The following is a 20,446-nucleotide window of genomic DNA, read 5'->3' on the forward strand; positions in this document are numbered from 1 at the left end:
TCTGTTCGCAGTTATAATGTCTGGAAATATGTATTAACACGTGCTTTATCATGTTACAAGGGTGGGTCTTTATAATCACGGAAATGTTATTATCATTATGAGCTTTATTGTGACAAATAAACAAGACATGACACAAATCGGAACACAAATGAAGATTAATATTCAAACTAGGAATATATATACAAGACATGACAAACCTCAAAACTTGACCTTCTTTTGGGCATAGTTTGATTACTCGATCTTGGTTGAACAACCTGGAGAGAAACTTATGTACACACTCACACTCTATTATAGAATTATATTCCTAATGATTCTAATAACCAACGTCGAAAATCCATGAGTAGAGCTACACTTACCAATTTACCATCAGATTTGCTAGAAGCATCATTGTTCATTGAAGACATTAGCCTATCAAACAATTTGCTTGTAGCATCATTGTTCTTCGAGGACATTAGCATATCAAATTTCGGTTCATGAGTAAACTTGTATCCAAAAATTATTCTTTGTAGAGATTTACAAAAGTGTTTCATTTGGAAGCTATCAAGTTAGTCATTTACAGCTTTTAATAATAAGTTCTTATTTCGCTTTTGCTTTCATACCTACATATATTAAACTTGCTTTCACATGTATATGTACATGCAAGTAAATACATTTCCCTAAACGTGTGGTCGTGTTCTATATACAAATACAATGCCATGTTCATACATTTACAAAATCACCTAATCATATCAACAAATTAAATTCATAAAAGAATGAAAGAATTCCCTAATTACAATTTACAATTGTTCAACAACTAAATGATTAAAATAGCTTGCTTGCAAACTCATCAACAGAACCTCCATTTCTTCTTGATTTACTGGCGAATTCCCTGAGTTCAGACAAGCTCCGACCTAAATGCAAAGCCATCTTCAACTCGAAAACTTCACCATTTTCTCTCTTTTGTAAGTCCCCTTCTTCTAAGGTAGACTCTACAGTCTCTTCCAAGAGCTTAAAAAAACCAGCACAATTTCTGTACATCTCAAATACCATTCCTACTTGCCCACCATGCTCTATAGTATTCACTGCAACAGCCATAGACCCCGCTACACCCGCCACGATTCCTCCCCACGGTCCACCATGGCCTAAACAAGCAGCTCCCACGCTGCAACACCGCTCAAAAGTGGACCCGAGACAGCTAACATTTTACTCAACTTCAACGCCTTGTTACCTAACCTAACATAATCCTCAACATCTTTGTTCTTTGTCACGCCTACGATTTCTCGTATATCATCCTCCAATTCCCTAGTCCATCCATTCTGCTCGTCATTACCTTTGGAAGAATTACGTTTTAGTGATGAAGTTGATTGTTTCTTAGACGGCCACCATACAGCAGGCTTTAAACTCTCGGGGTACTTATCGAGCATGGCGCCTAGGAGAGGCAATGGGTACGCTCTATCCAAGGCTAACACCCTCTCCATGGCCTCCTCGACGTCTTCCTGAGTTGGTGATCGAATAGAAAGAGTAGTTTGGATGTTATTTTGAAGCCTCTTGAACAACCTTACCGCGTTTCTTTGCTCTTCTACCAACTGAGAAGGTTGAATCTTGTTCATTATTAAAAGGATACCGGTGCCTGCAGCAAAGAGTAAGGCTGAAGACACCTTTAACCCTAACCCATTAGGCCCACTAGCCTCGGCTAGACCGGCCATTGTAACCGCGGTTAAGGTGATCATGTTAACCGAGTTTAACAGCAATGAGTTCCAATTCTCACGTTGGTTACCAATGTTTTGATGCATTTCAATCCTATCATTAACAGCTTCTAAGATTGTGTACAATTTGATAGCTTCTTTCGTGTTTTTCGTGGTTGTGATGGTAATTGGTTTCGCTTCTCTTAGAGGAAGGTTTGTAAGCTTATCAAGCTGTTCAATAAGGTGCTGTTTTTGGGCATGATTTGGTAGTTTTGGGACTGTAATTTTGGGGTACCTTAAGTATTTTGAACCACTAATTGAGCTTGTGATTATAGATTTGTTTGAAGAAACCGAGTTTAACGAAAATAACGAAAGAGTTGAGGATTTTTGTAAGGAAATCATGTTTTTTTTTTTTTTTTGGAAGATCTTGAGTTGAAACTTGTGTTTGTTGAATAATATGGTGTGGTTGGTGTTGTTGATCATATATATAAATACTTGTGGTTCAAAGGTAGATCTAAGGAAAGGCCAAAAAAAGAAGGGAAAACTTGGTCAAAAAGTTGAATATTTGTTAAATATTGAGGATATTAATTGACTAGTAAAGGAGAAGACTTTTTCATGGATTGTATACCATAATATTCAACTATTCATAGATTTGGATAGTACGAGTAATTATAATGGACTCTTCAAAGTTTAACATTTATGTAGTAAAACTCATGATATATACTTTGATTTGTTCTAATTTAGAGGCTGTTATTTAAGCTTATAATTCACACTTTACTGCCAAATAGCTAAATGAAGTCTTATATTTGACATAATGTTAGTGCTTAATTTGCATTGACATTTAGAATGTAATTATGTCACCAACTTTAAGAATTCAACTAAGATAAAGAAGAATTAATTCAAATACTCAAGGGCAAAGGTGTATAAATACGAATATACGGTCTGAGAATTTTACGCTCTTTCTCAATAGGGTTGACTTGTACGGCTTTTAAGCATGAAATGTGAATTCGACACCTTGACATTCTCGGCTATGCATGCCCAAACCCCCTCCTCACCCTTTTTGCTCACCTACTAAACATTCTCCGTACAAAAAGTAAAACTCCTTTTTACTTCAACTGTATTTTCATACTCAACTACTTATCTAAAGTTACATGGTTTAAAATAAATAAATAAATAAATTACATGGTTTAAAACCGACCTTTTACAAGTTAATAAAGTAAAGTCCGATCCACTCGAGAAAAATTTATCACAGGAATTAGGCAGCTCACAATCTTATTACTACCTCTATATTCTTCCTTCGACATTGAATACTCGACTACTCGTATAATCATACTCATATCGCTACTAACCTTGCGTTACTCACATATTTGTATATTATTTATAAGATGTTTACATTAATATTTTTAACTAAAGATATTGATGGTCAAAATTATTTTATATTATAATGCAAGAAATTTAATTCGGAGAGCCTATTTGGTAGTCCCTAATCACAAATCAACTTGAGTCATCTGAACACGGAAAAATTTTATAACGACATTTTTCTATGTCAAATATTGAAATTTTGTACTAGGAAAAAACTTCTGAACTCTATCTTAACATTTTCAATGTCAAATATTGTAAATCATGTTATCACGTGAACGTCATGTTCTATGCCAAAGTTGTTAACTCGGTTTAACATAGGACGGTTTGAGGTTCTATTACTTCTGTACACGCTGAAAGAATACAATTGTATAAAAACAAGATGCCACCTTATAAGATGAATTATAAATGTAGATTTTCCTCTTATAGTACGTATTGTCTAGAATAGATTACAATTTAATGAGCTAATCTTGAGTCATCCTTGGCTCAACTCTAAAGCTTGTAAACGTACTTTAGCTTTTCAATTTGAGTTGTACATATAAGGGGGCTTGACTCAAGGTCGGATTTGGCTCGAATTAAAGAGCTAATCTTGAGTCATCCTTGGTTCATCTAAAAAGCTTGTTACGACTTACGAGTAACATACTTCACCTTTGTATGCTTTTTTCATACATAGTGTGATTTTTAATATAAAATTAGCTACTGCATATTTACATGTGAGTCTTGGACTCTTGGGACAAAAATTAGCCTGTTTTGATTTATTGAAAACAACTTAACTGAAGTGATTGGAGCTGAACTGAACTAAACTAAACTGAAGTGATTGGAGCTGAGCTAAACTGAACTAAACTGAATAGAGCTAAAATGAATTGTTTATTAGAGAAGGAAATTAAGAACTGAACTTAACTAAACTAAACAGAGCTAAAATGAATTGTTTATGCGAGAAGGAAATTAAGAACTGAAATAAACTAATTGGAGCTGAACTGAACTTAAGCTGAACAGAAGAGGCCCTTAGTTTGGGTCCAGAGCACAAAATAAAGAATTTGAGCTTTGGGCCCAACTTAGTGCCAAGTTTGATTAAGCCTGACGTCAATAGCTCGAGCCAAGACCAATTTTACAAGCTTGGTGAGGTTGGAACTCGAGCCATATCTCGGCTTGGTTAGTCAAGATTCCTATATGGGACCATTCTATAGGAATATTCTAAGAAGGAAAACGAGTCAAACAAAAAGCGATAGATGGATCATTGAATACAAACAATAAGCATACTACTACAATACCATTATATCAATTCCACCACTCGTGAATCGTGATGATAACAAGATGAAAGACAAACTTCAGGGGAGGCTCTACCAACTATAAGCAAAAATGCTTTGTTGTTGGAAAACTAGCCCTTTTTTGCAGAAGTTGCATAAAGATGTCTGAATCATCTCTAGGTTTAATTTAGCAATCACCTATGAAGACAATAGGCTTTGCAAGAGACTCCGAGAAGATTTATTGATTTACATTGTACATTTCAAAGGATCTAGCTAGTCGAAACAATGAATTTTAACTTCAAATCTAACCATCTGCGCCATGCTGACATAATGTAAAAATAGTATAATAGGATATCACTGATTCCACTTGCATTGAACATTCAATGTGGTAGTAGGCTCTAGAGATTAGTGATGAGTTGGATACGTACGCTTTTGTTTGGTCAAGCTTTGGTAAGAAGCATAGACCTTGCTCGTAAGTTCAAAAATATTCCCCTGAGAAGTTCAAAGAAAATAGAGAGCTCATATGTATCAGATTTCATTTTATGTCCATATATACATATATAGACACACACACCATAATTGGGAAAGACGAGAATATAATATCATTACCAGCCAAAAGCAATCATGCTCTGGAAAATCACCCGTAAATGCAAAGGTACATACTGGTGGTTAATCCACCCAAAAACGGGCCAAAACTGATCCAACCATCAAATGGAGAATATTAGATTAGATAATAAGTCAGAATGTCACATTAAAAAAATATAGGGTTCAGACAAATAATTGTGTATTACCGTCCATGCTGTCAACTGCACTGACGGATAATCTTTCCTAATTCTGCTTCTGACCTGGGTCCATGGTCTTCCTGCAATTTACACATTGATAAAAGTCGTTCAATTCGAATAGTTAAATAAGATTAGTCAACTAACAACTGATACTTTCAAACACAGACCCTCAACATATGAGATACAACTGTACAAGTAGTATCATCACAGTTGAGAGAAGTGGAGATGGCCATTAGACTATGTTAGCAGATTCTCCGTAACATTGTGTGATATCCAGGATTTTGAAGGTTTAGGAATGTAAATCCAGTATGCACAATATACATAAAGCTATTCAAGCTGAGTGGTCAGCAATCAACACGTGTTATATGCAAATGGTGATATATAACTGCCATGATCATATTACACACATCACTACCAGTCCATAAAGTACATGATCATGCATGATTCCGCAAACTAAATGATACCAGAAGAAAGAAAAATACTCCCCTTAGCAGTTTTACCAAGTTGCTGGTTTTAGAGAGCATGTAAAAATGAGGAAATAATTCTCAATGCATAATGCACTCAGTTTTCAATTGCAGAGAAAAATTGCACACAATAAACTGAGATCAACTTACTCTCCACGATCCATCCATAATATATCATAAAGAGCATGTTGTTCAATGGGGAAACTGTCAATTGCTCAACAACAACCTGAAACATATAGAATATAGATTATATGAGCATTTTATTTTACTCATTTTCCTCTGCCAGTTTCAATAGAAAACATGGTAGGGAATCAAAAACAGAAGTAATATTGCTGATTTAACGATGGCTTGAATTTCACCATTTCCTTCTCTCAACCTGAAGTCCTGAACCACCCACCCCAAACATGTTAAAAGCATGTAAAGATGATTTTGATAAACAGACTTGACCTCAATTGATGAATCGCTGCATAATCCACATGATTATGACAAACAATCAGTTTGACATGAACTTGGCAACAATTAAACATATGTTTGCGCTAATATCTGAAATTTTCCATTCATTGGTCAATAAGGCCAAGCCTAAGGATGATAATATTACCCAGTACCCACACTAGTCAGCTTGTGTTGGATACAGAAAAGTGTCCACACATCAGATTCATACAAATTTTAAATTAAATTTGTGTTTTTTTCATCTAGAAAGAATTCGTCAAGTCCAGAGTCATGCTTGATGATCAAGCACTTGACATTGGTGCTTGAGATAAAACGAAAAGTCTGATTAATACACTGATAACAGTAGTTTATAAACTTCTATTGCCTTTTTACCCAGTTCAGATAAATGAGAATGTCATACTGATACCTTCTTAGCCACTGTCTTTGGATCCTTCTTCCCTTTGAAAACCTTATCAAGCATGAGGTGAAAGAAATGCCCAAACGGTCCAAGATAAGCGAATCCTAAAAGCTGCATCGAGCCCACATAGGTTGGTAAATGGAAACAAGTAACAGAATTACAACAAATTGAATCACACGCATAATAACAAGATACTACGTATCTTCAAAATAGATGTTTAAAGGTCATTATTCCGATTCGAGGTAGCATAGTGTGGATAATAGCCATCTTCTTTAAAGGTCATTATTGTTTATTCTAACTTGAAGTAAGGTTGGTAAATGGAAACAAGTAACAGGTTTTAAAACAAATTGAATCATACTCATAATTGCTACAAGATGCTCCCTATGCTCATTCTTATTGAAAAGATTAAATGCCATATTGCATACGCCGTTCCAGTTATATTTTTTAATGTTTTTCCTGATTTGAAGTAGCACAGTGTATAAACTAGCAATCTTCTTAAAAGGTTGTCATTTTTTATTCTAGTTTGAAGTAGATTAGTGTGTATAGCAGCAGAAAAGATCCATATACTAAGTCAAATCCCTCTCCAAACACCCATCAGAAAGCTATGAGCTCGTCGAACCACTAATTTAGTCAGGCCGACAATGAGTTCAAACTAATTAACATTAGATAAGCCACATAACTAAACACTCTAAAAGCCCCTTATAATCTTCAATCAACTTTTATATTTTGACTTTCAAAATTCCACAAATCAAATTTTCTTGATTATCAAGCTAAACAAAAAGAACATGATTATAGTCAATTTGCTGCAATCTTGAATATTCACACACACACTAAGCCTAAAGTTAGACTGAAGTTTGAACAGTTGAGAATTCATCATTCATTGCGTCATAATTTAAGCAAAAAAGGGGGCAAACATTAAAAAGTCAACTACATATATCAATTAAAAATTGGAATTTGGGATCAATTCAAAATTAAACCAGCTGATCAAAAGAAAATCAAAATCCCAGAAATAATAGATTAATGGGTAGTCAAAAACTAAATCTACAATACCCAAAAGTACAAAATTTATACCACTTTAAGCAAAAGGCGTCGAATTTGAAGCTTTTGAATACCAGAAAGCTTCTGAGAAACTATGTCACTAATTGCTGATAAAACCCCAGCTGTAATTGCCTGAAATTATCATCAAAATAACATTCAACAACAAAATTTAACCCATAAAATTGAAAAAAAAAAAATTTAATCAAACAGATAAACAAGAAAATTAACCCATAAATTCAACCGACAAATTGAAAAACAAAATACCCAGATTGCAAAATTTAAGGGAAAAATTACCTTAGTTCTTAAGGGGTGTCGCTGAAGCTGGGATAAATAACGTTGTAAACCTTTCTTTGCAATATTGCCAGTCATTTTTTTTTTTTTTTTGAAGTTTATGATTGATAAAGATGAATGAAAAATTTCTCAGCAAGCAGTAGTTGTTATTCGATTGTCTTGAATTATTGTTTTTCCTTTGATTTATGTGTTAGTTAGAAATATCTCTGTTTATGTTTGCTACATTGGTTTTTTGGGCATAAACACGGGCCCACGTACAATAAATTCCCTCCTGATTACTGAGTGAATTTTTAATGGATGAGTTGTATTTCCCAGTTTTATAGGTACCCGTATAGAATTGTAAGCAAGGACCCTCCACAATCAATGCTAATACTACCTCTAGGTACATTTTCTCTCTTTGCTTTATGTCAAATCGTTGCACATAACGTGTAACGGAGGTAGTAATAACTTTTGCACGGAGTTTTTTGAATAATTATACTAAATAGATGGTGTATATTTTATCAATTTACCACAAATTGCATTCACTTTTGTAGTTTATTCAATATCTTAAGGTGAAATTTCACATACACTCCTATTTAGTCTAAAATCCTTTTAAATTTTCAATTACCTACCCTCCACAATCAACTTAGGGCCTGTTCTCTTACATTGAAATTCAGTCCAGTTCAGTTCAGCTCAACTCCTAATTTCCTTCTCTTATAAAATATTCATTTCAGTTCAGTTCAACTCAATTCAGTTCAGTTCAATTCGTCTGAGTTCAGTCAATGAGAACAGGCCCTTATTGGTCATTTTGCATACTCAATATTATATCTAAATTTATGCCCGCCTAGCATCCACATGAGTACCCACCACTCACTAATCCCTATCTCAAATCCACCTCATAATTAATACTTGTATGTGTCCGTTAAAATTTCGTATAATTAATATTATAAAAGATGAAACTCCAATTATATTGTTGAAATTAATTTTTCTTATTTTACGCGGATATAAGACAATTTTAAGCCTTGATATATTATATTATTAAAAAAAATCAAGTAGAGGGGTAATGGCGAATTTAAGGCGGACCGGATACAACTTAAGATCCATTCCCGCTCCACCAACCATGGCGGCCTGGTGGGTATAATTTTCACCCTATCCACATCCCTGCACCTGCTTACCTCATCACCTGCCAAATTTAGACCCATGTATGGATGGGGATGAGACGGGCCTACTCCTATTTAACTTGCCCCATTGACATCACTAAATAGTGTAAATACATGCTCTCTTAAAATTTCAAAATAATAAAATAAAATAGAGGTGACTATGGCCTAGATTGGATCGGATGGGATGAATTTGTTTTCAAAGTTGATCATGAGTTAGATTGGATCAGATGGGAATCATGGGATGAACCATTCCTAATTTTATTTTATTACTCTCTCTATTTTTTCTAAAGAGTTACCGTACACTTTCATTTTTGGCAAACATTATTATAATATTATTTCTTTCCTCACATGATCCCCTTTTAAACCCACTACCTGCTAGCTTCTTTATTACTTTATCTATATTAATTTTTTTTTATCTCTCATATATTTTACTTTTCAATAAAATATTAACTTGATCTACTATTTTATTCTATAATTTTTTAATTTATTAACAACCCCACTTATCTCTTACTTCATATTTGGTCAAAGTGTGTAACACACAAAAAAAACAAGAGGGATTTTATATTTACCTCTCACTTAACTTTGGGTTCTAAGTCAAGAGATTTGAGGGAAATTTCAGATAGAGATAAATGAGGTAATAACTACTACGGAGTAAGTAAATTTGCATTTAATTTGACCGGATAAAATACTCCATACTGTATTTTTTTTTTTTGACAAGATACTCCATACTGTATTTGAAAAAACAGTAAGTAACCAAAAATTCATGTATATAGTTGATTTATACTCATACAAGTACTATTTTATGTACTGTTTTTTAAAAAAAAAGGTACTTTTGTATGTTTTTTCTTAAAAGGCAAGGGTAAGATAAAGATAAATACTCCGTACTTAGTACTCCGTATCCCGTATGAGCAACCCTAGCAACGTACGAGATTGTATTATTGTAGAGACTAGGGAGTCACATATTAAAAATATTGCAGCAGTACTGATCTGAATTTTTCGCGCATGCACATCGTCAGATTTCGTGACCCAAATTTGCAAGTTAGGAAAAGTATTTATTCCAAGTAGTTATAAAAATCCAACAAAAAAAACAAACCAAAGAATGAATAGGTCCATTCAATGGGCTTAATGAGTCAAACCTAAATGCCTTGTACGTTATTGGTCAACATTGTCAAACCAACGGTGTTCTCTTACCAACTTGCATGCATATATATAAGATAACGCCTCTTAACATGAAAAATTCATCTACAACCTCACATTTCTTCTCCTCTCATCACAACATACAAGAGACCCAATTTCATAAAAATATTTTCATACTAAATCATTTATCTCTTATACACTACTCCTCCAAATTCGTTCTTAAATACATGTTTATGGCTACATTGCAATCTTCATCAATATTGGCTTTGGGGTCTGTTATTAGATCAGACCATGTTACACATTCTTTAATTCGTTCCGTGGCTCCTAGCCTTCAAATTAGATCTGCCTTATCAATCCCTAAGTTACCGAACAGTAAGGTTTTAAAAGAGTTGTCCTTGAAAAATACCACCTTCTTAAAGAAAAACACAAAAATAAACCTACCATTGGAGAACACAACTAGTCCTCAAGACGAAGTTAATCATGAGGATAGTGCAACATTAGAAACCGTTAAGTTACATGTAATTTTGGAGGCTGTATTAGATAGGATAGAGATGCACCAAAATATAGGTGACCAACGTGATAATTGGAACACCTTGTTGTTAAACTCCCTCAACATGATCACCCTAACCGCGGCCACCATGGCCGGCATGGCAGGGTTCTCCGGTGAGCCTATCTTAGGGTTAAACGTAGCTTCAACCCTACTCTTTGCCGCGGGCACTGGCATTCTTTTGATAATGAAAAAGATACAACCTTCTCAACTAGTAGAGGAGCAAAGGAACGCGGTGAGGTTGCTTAAGCAGCTTCGAACCAAGATCCAAACCATTCTTTCTCTTCAATCACCAACTCATGAAGACGTGGAGGATGCCATGGAGAAGGTTTTAGCCTTGGATAGAGCATACCCTCTTCCTCTTCTAGGCGCGATGCTAGAGAAGTTCCCCAACACGTTCAAGCCAGCCATGTGGTGGCCTTCAAAGAAAGCCATGACTCAAGAAAATGGCAATGATAGTAAAACAAAACAAAACTTGTTTGACAAGAAAGAGGGAATAGTGAACAATGGATGGACAAAGGAGTTGGAGGAGGAAATGAAAGTAATTGCCGGAGTTATAGATAAGAGGGATACCGAAGATTATGTTAGACTAGGGAGCAAAGCATTGAAGTTTAACAAAACCCTAGCCATGTCCGGCCCAATCCTTATGGGGATAGCCACCATAGGGTCAGCTTTCGCGGGGCATGGTGGCCCTTGGGGTGGACTTGTGGCGGGTGTTGCAGGGTCCTTAGCTAGTGTGGTGAACTCCATAGAGCATGGTGGACAAGTAGGGATGGTATATGAGATGTATAGGAATTGTGCTGGAACTTTTAACCTGTTAGAAGAGAAAATTGAGTCCACTTTACAAGAGACAGATCTAGGAAAAAGAGAAAATGGTGAGTTGTTTGAGTTGAAGGTGGCTTTGCATTTGGGGAGGAGCTTGTCTGAGCTTAGAGATTTCGCGGCAGCTACAAGCTCCTCCGGTTCATGTACAAGCGAGTTAGGGAGTCCCAAAGGTGAATTCGCTAGCAAGCTCATTTAAATTTCTATTGCAGTTTAATTAACTGTGTATATATATAGCTAGCTACACAGCATAGTTTGATGATCATGTAGTGTATAGAGAACTAGTTGATCAAGTGTTTAGCTAGCTTAGATAGGATCGATATTTATTTATTCTTTCATTGATTCATTAAGTTACATTGTACACTATTGTATAGGCTGTACAATGAACTTTTACCAATTTTGTTTTACTTGGTAAAACATCAAAATTAATTTTTAGTTCATTCTTTGAATAATCTTGTAACCTACAAAGGTTTAAATTATAAGCATTGCAATAATAATAATAATAATAATAATAATAATAATACATTTTTTGATTTTAATACATTTTTTTTCTTGTGTAAAGTGTAATATATACTACATATGAAGTATGATTAAGTATTTATAATTATACAGAATAATAGAGGCCATAACTTATAATTACTTAATAATAAATACTTGTACAGTATAAAAGGAAGCTTGACAGTATTATTTTGTACAAGTAATTTATAAGAAAATTGCACCTTTTGTTAAGCTTGCATGTTAGCGTGAAAAGTGTAGTAACAAATACTGTATTATTGATTTAAAACATCTTAAAATATTGGAATATGTCATTGTCACTTTGAAGGGCTTAAAACAATGACAGGGAAATAAAGGAATGATTAAATGATTAAAATATAATGGACCCCCAAATAAGTTAAAAGTTTAGAATTTGACTAATGATATGAGATATGATTTGCAAAATCTTGATTTTTGTTTAGTTGTTTTGCCACCTAAATGTTTGTACTCCGTAGTATTGAAGTAAGGAGTGTATGACTCTAAGGACTACACATCTCATATACTTAACTGGTGAAATTTTGTTCATGGAGTATATTTAACGGAGTCCACCATTAAATAAAAGAATTACAACCAACAAAATTCAACACTTTGCAAATCCAATTACATCGATCTAGGAGCGAGGGAGCTCGATCCAAAATTAATAGAGAGTATATAAACATATTCCTAAGCCTGTAATCAAAAGCTTTTGAGTAAGTCTTTAAACATGATATTAGAGTAAACATGACACAAAGACAAAGGTTTAAATCTTAGATCATCCACGTCACCTTTCAAAGTGGAATTTATTTGATTTTGCGCTGGGTATGAATAGCCCCAAAGCCGCTTCCTCATACACTTGCTTCAAACTCAACGACTCTCGTGTGATCGAGATGACGTAATAGAATATATACTTAACATATTTCTAGGCCTCAATTGTTAGCTTAAGCTTTAAAATAATATTACCTTAATTGGCCTCCCACATCTAAAAAAGTCTAGCATGCACATTGTTGTCTCCTAAATTGTTTTAATTAATTGTGTTAATATAATGAAAATTGATCCAGAATCCTTATAGCTTAATATAATTATGTTCAAATTCCTTGTCATTTTTATTAAAGATAAGGTAAAAGCCTACATCAATCAGGAGATTGAGAGGAGAAATTCTTTTTAAAATGAGCTTGGTGAGAATTTAAGGGAGTCGTTAATAGATAATTGTTACATGGTATCGCGGGTGGGCCAAATGTGTTGGCTAAAGGGTGGTGTTAAGCCATCAACCTTTATATGTTTAATGTGGCACTTTTCCATTAGTTGAATGACTTGAATCTTGAATCTTGCATCAAGTTACATGGCATTCTATATGCTCATGCTACTAAAGCACTACCATGTATGTAGGGGCATGTACGTCAAATCTATAGACCTAAAGAAGTAAAGAACAGTTCAAAGTGCATGTTCTAAATTTTACTACGGAGTACATTAACATTGAACAAACCACATCCCTATAATTCTACAAAGATTATAATCCGTAATAGTTGAATATTAGATCATGAAAAAGTCTTTACACTTTACCCTAGAATTTAGTTTTGACGACCAAGTCAATAATTGATTTTATATTAAACTAGTCAAGATCCTCATATTTGACTAAGCTTCATTCCTATTTTTTATAGTTTTGTTCATTAGTTAGTTGTATAAATAATTAACAACCCCAACTAACTAATCTTCAATCATATTCGCCATTCATCAACAAATTAAACAACCAAAAAAACACAGAGAAAACCAAGATTAATATTCAATTTTAAGATCTTTTTAAACATGATTTCTTTACAAACATCCTCAAAAACTTTTGTTACATCAAACAAATTCACCATAAAAAGTGCAATTATTGGTCCTAAATACCTTAAATACCCAAAAATAACAGTCCCAAAACTACCAAATCAAGCGCAAAAACAAATATTCATCGATGATTTTAACAAGCTTACAAACCTCCCTTCAAAGGAAGCTAAACCAATTACCATCAAAACCACGAAAAACACGAAAGAAGCCATCAAATTACATACAATCTTAGAAGCTGTTAATGATAGGATTGAAATGCATCAAAACATCGGAAACCAACGTGAGAATTGGAACTCATTGCTGTTAAACTCGGTTAACATGATCACCTTAACCGCGGTTACAATGGCCGGTCTAGCCGAGGCTAGTGGGCCTAATGGGTTAGGGTTAAAGGTGTCTTCAGCCTTACTCTTTGCTGCAGGCACCGGTATCCTTTTAATAATGAACAAGATTCAACCTTCTCAGTTGGTAGAAGAGCAAAGAAACGCGGTAAGGTTGTTCAAGAGGCTTCAAAATAACATCCAAACTACTCTTTCTATTCGATCACCAACTCAGGAAGACGTCGAGGAGGCCATGGAGAGGGTGTTAGCCTTGGATAGAGCGTACCCATTGCCTCTCCTAGGCGCCATGCTCGATAAGTACCCCGAGAGTTTAAAGCCTGCTGTATGGTGGCCGTCTAAGAAACAATCAACTTCATCACTAAAACGTAATTCTTCCAAAGGTAATGACGAGCAGAATGGATGGACTAGGGAATTGGAGGATGATATACGAGAAATCGTAGGCGTGACAAAGAACAAAGATGTTGAGGATTATGTTAGGTTAGGTAACAAGGCGTTGAAGTTGAGTAAAATGTTAGCTGTCTCGGGTCCACTTTTGAGCGGTGTTGCAGCCGTGGGAGCTGCTTGTTTAGGCCATGGTGGACCGTGGGGAGGAATCGTGGCGGTGTAGCGGGGTCTATGGCTGCTGCAGTGAATACTATAGAGCATGGAGGGCAAGTAGGAATGGTATTTGAGATGTACAGAAATTGTGCTGGTTTTTTTAAGCTCTTGGAAGAGACTGTAGAGTCTACCTTAGAAGAAGGGGACTTACAAAAGAGAGAAAATGGTGAAGTTTTCGAGTTGAAGATGGCTTTGCATTTAGGTCGGAGCTTGTCTGAACTCAGGGAATTCGCCAGTAAATTAAGAAGAAATGGAGGTTCTGTTGATGAGTTTGCTAGCAAGCTCTTCTAGTCTTTCTAGTCACCATGCATGCATGCCTTATATATAGCTAGTAGCCTAGTAGTAAAATTGTAATTAAAAATTAATTCTTTCATTCTTTTGTTTGTAATTAGGTTAAATTGAATTTAACTGTAAATTAACATGACATTCTAAATCACTTCTACATAATTAGATGCAAAGATTTTAGCCATCACACTTTAATTTTAAAGTTGAATTTGCACGTAGATGCATGTGATTATGTATGTGGATGCTAGTGTAAAAGTAAATTATATTCCACAAAAAGACTCTTTAGGAGCAGCAAAATTGTATTATATTCACCGACCCGAACTGATGAATCCGAATTGTTCCGAAAAGTAACCGAACCGCTAAAAACCCGTTAATTTAAAACCGTAAACCGACCCGATCCGATTTTTTAAAACCTGAAACTGAACCGATCCGAATATTTGAGAACCGTTGTTAATGAATTTATCAAACCGAACTGATACAACCCGAAATCAAGAACAACCCGAACCGAGTACTTCTAAACCTAATAGCAACTCGACCCATTGTAAACCGAAACCGTTTAAACTAGAAAAAAACCTGATAAACCCAAATCGTTTACAACCTGTAACTGGTTAAGATTGAACCATTTATAACCCGTAATAAGTTATGACTGAACTGTTTACCACCCGTAACCGGTTAATCGAACCGTTTATAATCCGTAAGTCCGTAACCCGTTATGACCGTAGAGCTTTTTTTTTTTTCTTTTTTTTTGGGTATATTTTATCAATAGTGAAACAAAAGGGTTTAATTTGAATTACAAAGTATTTATATTGAAAAGGTTTGGAATTTTGATGTCATTGAAACTCTTATGCTAAAATATTATCGTCCTCTAACGAGTAATGGCTTATGGAACACAATATTGTATTAAAAAAAATCTAAATCAAAAGCTAATTCTAGATTTGTTATTATTATTTGATCTGAAAATCATTATACAAAAAAGGACATAAATCTAAATAGCTAATTAATACTCTGTATGATCTACTGGAATAACTAATTAAAGAATATTAAGGAAATACTAGAAGATATACGTTAACGAAACCCGTTTAAAATTGGCAAAATCAGTTGTCAAACCAACTGAGTTCAACTCGAGCCGACAAATTAAATCAAGAAGAAATGGAGGTTCTGTTGATGAGTTTGCTAGCAAGCTCTTCTAGTCTTTCTAGTCACCATGCATGCATGCACATATATAGCTAGTAGCCTAGTAGTAAAATTGTAATTAAGAATTAATTCTTTCATTCTTTTATTTGTAAAATAGTCAAATTGAAATTGTAAATTAACATGAGATTCTAAATCACTTCTACAGAATTAGATGCAAAGATTTTAGCCATCACACTTTAATTTTAAATGTTGAATTTGCACGTAGATGCATGTGATTATGTGGATGCTAGTGTAAAAGTGTATTCCACAAAAAGACTCTTTAGGAGCAGCAAAATTGCACAATCAAATTTGTAATTTGAAACCATGTTGCATTATTGTTACGAGAAGCCAATGATTGAATCTACAATTAAACTAAAACAAACGTTGGTTGTTTGATTTTGTTATTGGAAATTCTGTATAATGTCTCAGAATGTTAATGCACGTACACATATATTTGGGAGCTATTCCATAATATATACTCCTCCGTTTTATAATAATTGTAATACTTTAACCAACACCTATGTCAATGCATAACTTTAACCATTAATATTTCTAATTACGTAGTACTCCGTATATATTATCAAGAAATATAAAAGTTTGATCTAATGAAAATGTACAGAAAGATTAATCCAAAAATGTTTTACACGGTCTATTAGTAAATAAAAGTAGAGTCAAATTAAGTGTTGCGATTATCACAAAACAACGGGAGTATTAAAAAAAATAAAAATAAAAAATAAAAACTTCCTTTGTAATTCGTACTTGCAATGTATATATTTATTGAAAAACATAGTCATATATCGATCAAATTTTGTTAGATCCATCTTAGTGTATACTTTATTAAAATTAATTTAGTACTTAGTAGTAATCCTAAAATTATTGAGGATGATTGTGTCATAATATTTTGAAATGTTAAGATTATTTACATTGATTATCATTAATCAAATAATCGTCAAGCTAGGCTAGTCTCGAGCTGAGTAAGTTTGACTCGAATTTGGCCTGGTGTTGTTCGAGATCTTAATGAGCCACGCGTTGTAGCTATAATTGGCTTGGCTCACAAGTAATGTGAAGAAGAGAGACAACTAGGCTAATTAGACTAATTAGTTTTCTACTAGTACGTACTGTTACAAGTTATGAAAATTACGAAATTATATATAGTAGTAGTTATTAGGGAGGTGAAAACCGACCCAAACTAGTGAATCCGAACCGTTCCGAGTTGTTCCGAAAAGGAACCGAACCGCTAAGAACCTGTTATTTTAAAACCGTAAACCGACTGTCCCGATTTTTTAAAACCTGAAACCGATCCGAATGTTTGAGAACCGTTGTTAATGAACTTTACCCATTATCAAGCCAAACTGATACAACCCGAAAGCGAGAACAACCCGAACCGAGTACTTCCAAACCCGATAGCAACCCGACCCATTGTAAACCGAAACCGTTTAATTAAACCCGACAAAAACCTGATAAACCCAAATCGTTTACAACCTGTAACTGGTTAAGATTGAACCATTTATAACCCGTAATAAGTTATGACCGAACCGTTTACAACCCGTAACCGGTTATAATCGAACCGTTTATAATCCGTAAGTCCGTAACCCGTTATGACAGTAGAGCTTTTTTTTTTTTTTTTTTTTTTTTTTTGGGTATATATTATCAATAGTGAAACAAAAGGGTTTAATTTGAATTACAAAGTGTTTATATTGAAAAGGTTTGGAATTTTGATGTCATTGAAACTCTTATGCTAAAATATTATCGTCCTCTAACGAGTAATGGCTTATGGAACACAATATTGTATTAAAAAAATAAAAATCTAAATCAAAAGCTAATTCTAGATTTGTTATTATTATTTTATCCTGAAAATCAATATTTAAAAAAGGGACATAAATCTAAACAACTAATTAATACTCTGTATGATCTACTGGAATAACTAATTAAAGAATATTGAGGATATACTAGAAGATATACGTTAACGAAACCCGTTTAAAATTGGCAAAACCAGTTGTCAAACCGACTGAGTTCAACTCGAACCGATTCTGACCTGAACCGATTACAACTCGACCCAAGTAGGACCCGATATGTGTTGACCATAAACCCGCTTTAAATTGACAAACCCCGTTTTTAAACCGACCGAATTTAACCCGAACCGATCATTAGAGCTGTCAAAAGTTGACCTGACCTGAAATACAGACTTAAACCTGATTATTAACCGACCCATTTGAACACGAAAAAATGGTGACTTAAACCTGACCTGGCCCGACCTGAAAGTCTGAAACCAACTAACCCTAGACTTGAGTTGTCCCGAGTATGTGAGACCCGAACCTGAACATAAACTGACCTGGAGATGACCCGACCCGAATGTAACCCGTAAATTATTGACCTGAATCGAACCCGACTTGAACCAAAATTGACCCAAACCCGTTTTAACCCGTCAAAACCCAAATTTAACCTAACTTGTTACTAACCTAACCTGAATTCAACCTGACCCAAATTTAACCCAACCTGTTACAAACCCGATCCGAAATCAACCCGACTTATTATTGACCTGACCCAAATTCAAACCGACTTGTTATTGAATCGACCCGAATTTTACTAGACATATTACTAATCCGACCCAAAAGTTCAACCCAATCTGTTATTAACCCGACTCAAAATCAACACGACTTGTTATTGACCCGACCTAAATTCAACCCAAATTGTTCCTGACCTGATTTCAAATCACGTTAAATGTAATTTAGACCACCTTATTATTGTTGATCAAAGCATTTTGTCTAGAGAGACAAAGTCGATCCAGGCCAGCAAAAGAAAGGAGCATCATCCTCAAATTTAAGAGTTAAATATAATATATATTTGTTGTATGGTCAAAGGAGATAATTATCTTCCTAAATTATAAACTATAGTTCCCTAATATATTGCCATATACATTATAGTAAAAGGAAATAATTAGCTTGATAAAAATGATAATGATCTATTTATAGTTAGTTGAACCGAATATGACCTGACTTGAAAATGACTCGACCTGATTGTAACCTGCAAATTATTTACTTGAACATAACCTGACTTGACTCTGAGAATGACCCAACTTGAAAATGACCCAACCTGATTATAACCGGTAAATTATTGAATTGAATCGAACCTGACTTGAACCCGAGAATGACCCGACCTGATTATAATTTAACCCGCAAATTATTGACTTGAAGCGAACCTGACTCAAACCCGAGAATGACACGACATGATCCTAACCCACAAATTATTGACTTGCACCGAACCCGAGAATTACCCTAACCCGTTTTAACCCGTGAATACCCGAATTAAACCCGACCTATTGTTCACCCGACCCGAATGTAACCCGATCTGTTATTAACCCGACCCAAACCCGATAAGAAGTATGACCCGACGTGACCCGACTCAAGCATGACCTAACCCAAACCCGACACGCATAGGTTAAGGAATTAATCCGAATTGACCCGACCCGAGTTGACCCGACCCAGTCTTACCGACCCAAACCCGACTCGTTTACCCGAATTGACAGCTCTACCCGAAACCTCCAAATTTTCTCAAAAAACATGGATATATTATTAGCCTTCAATTTTGAAATTTTTTGACTTCTTTTCACCCCGAAATAAAAATTACCGAAATTTTTACCATGGTCCCTAATATCCTCCGGGAGTCCAATTGGGTGGGTGTATCAATCCAAATTGCCTTTTAACGACTAATTTACCGGTTTACAACTTGCACCGATTACATTAAATCAAGCCTATAACGAACATTTATGACAACATATAATGATAATCATAAATGGTTAAAAATGGCATTATATGACCCTGAGATCGATGTATCCCCTAAAATTTTAAGGCTTTTCGACACCGGGCCTCAAAACCTCTAAAATTTCTCAATTCCTAGCGTGGATCTTAGCCTTCAATTTTGGAATTTTTTGACTTTTTTTCGCTCGAAAATAAAAATTGCCGAAATGTTTATCGTGGTCCTAAAACCCACCGGGAGTACAATTTAGTGGGTGGAACCATCCAATTTGCCTTTAGACGGCCTATTTACCGGTTTATAACTTGCATTGATTTCATTAATTCAAGCCTACCACGAACATTTATGACAACAAATAATGATCATATATGGTTCCAAACGGCATTAAATGACCCCGAGATGTATCCCCTAGAATTTCAAGACTTTTCGACTCTGGGCCCGAATTCTCCAAGATTTCTTAAAAAGCGTGGATATTAGCCTTCAATTTAGAAATTTTTGACTCTTTTTCCGGTTGGAATTAAACATTGCCGAAATGGTTACCATGGTCCCTAATACCGACTGAGAGTCCCATTGGGTGGGTGGAACCATCCAATTTGCTTTTAAACGACCAATTTACCGGTTTACAA

The 20,446-nt window shown here is 34.8% G+C and overlaps 1 protein-coding gene and 3 pseudogenes across 1 annotated transcript; 2 read left to right on the top strand and 2 right to left on the bottom strand.

Moving 5' to 3' along the window:
* Nucleotides 1–565: 565 nt before the first annotated feature.
* LOC145635400 (putative F-box protein At4g22030 pseudogene) lies at nucleotides 566–2,481 on the bottom strand (annotated as a pseudogene).
* Nucleotides 2,482–4,243: 1,762 nt separating this feature from the next.
* LOC145635401 (peroxisomal membrane protein PMP22-like) lies at nucleotides 4,244–7,936 on the bottom strand. Its single transcript, XM_081686680.1, has 7 exons — nucleotides 7,696–7,936; nucleotides 7,435–7,533; nucleotides 6,373–6,474; nucleotides 5,667–5,742; nucleotides 5,062–5,132; nucleotides 4,880–4,965; nucleotides 4,244–4,762 (listed from the first exon to the last, which is right to left on the bottom strand). The coding sequence occupies exons 1-7, from the start codon at nucleotides 7,768–7,770 to the stop codon at nucleotides 4,711–4,713; spliced, it is 561 nt and encodes a 186-aa protein (XP_081542806.1). The 5' UTR covers nucleotides 7,771–7,936; the 3' UTR covers nucleotides 4,244–4,710.
* Nucleotides 7,937–10,201: 2,265 nt separating this feature from the next.
* On the top strand, nucleotides 10,202–11,672 carry LOC145635402 (putative F-box protein At4g22030 pseudogene; annotated as a pseudogene).
* A 1,981-nt stretch (nucleotides 11,673–13,653) lies between these two features.
* LOC145635403 (putative F-box protein At4g22030) lies at nucleotides 13,654–14,900 on the top strand (annotated as a pseudogene).
* The last annotated feature ends 5,546 nt before the right edge of the window (nucleotides 14,901–20,446 follow it).

The sequence above is a fragment of the Chenopodium album genome, chromosome 6, assembly GCF_948465745.1.
Source record: "Chenopodium album chromosome 6, dcCheAlbu1.1, whole genome shotgun sequence".
NCBI lineage: Eukaryota > Viridiplantae > Streptophyta > Magnoliopsida > Caryophyllales > Amaranthaceae > Chenopodium > Chenopodium album.

Excerpts from the sequence above, each read along its gene's own strand:
- LOC145635401 (XM_081686680.1), bottom strand. The coding sequence starts at position 7,770 with ATGACTGGCAATATTGCAAAGAAAGGTTTACAACGTTATTTATCCCAG. Across the intron at positions 4,966-5,061 it reads TGCAGTTGACAGCATGGACG|TTTTGGCCCGTTTTTGGGTG; the intron begins GTAATACACAAT and ends TGGTTGGATCAG. Across the intron at positions 4,763-4,879 it reads AGCATGATTGCTTTTGGCTG|GGGAATATTTTTGAACTTAC; the intron begins GTAATGATATTA and ends TGAACTTCTCAG.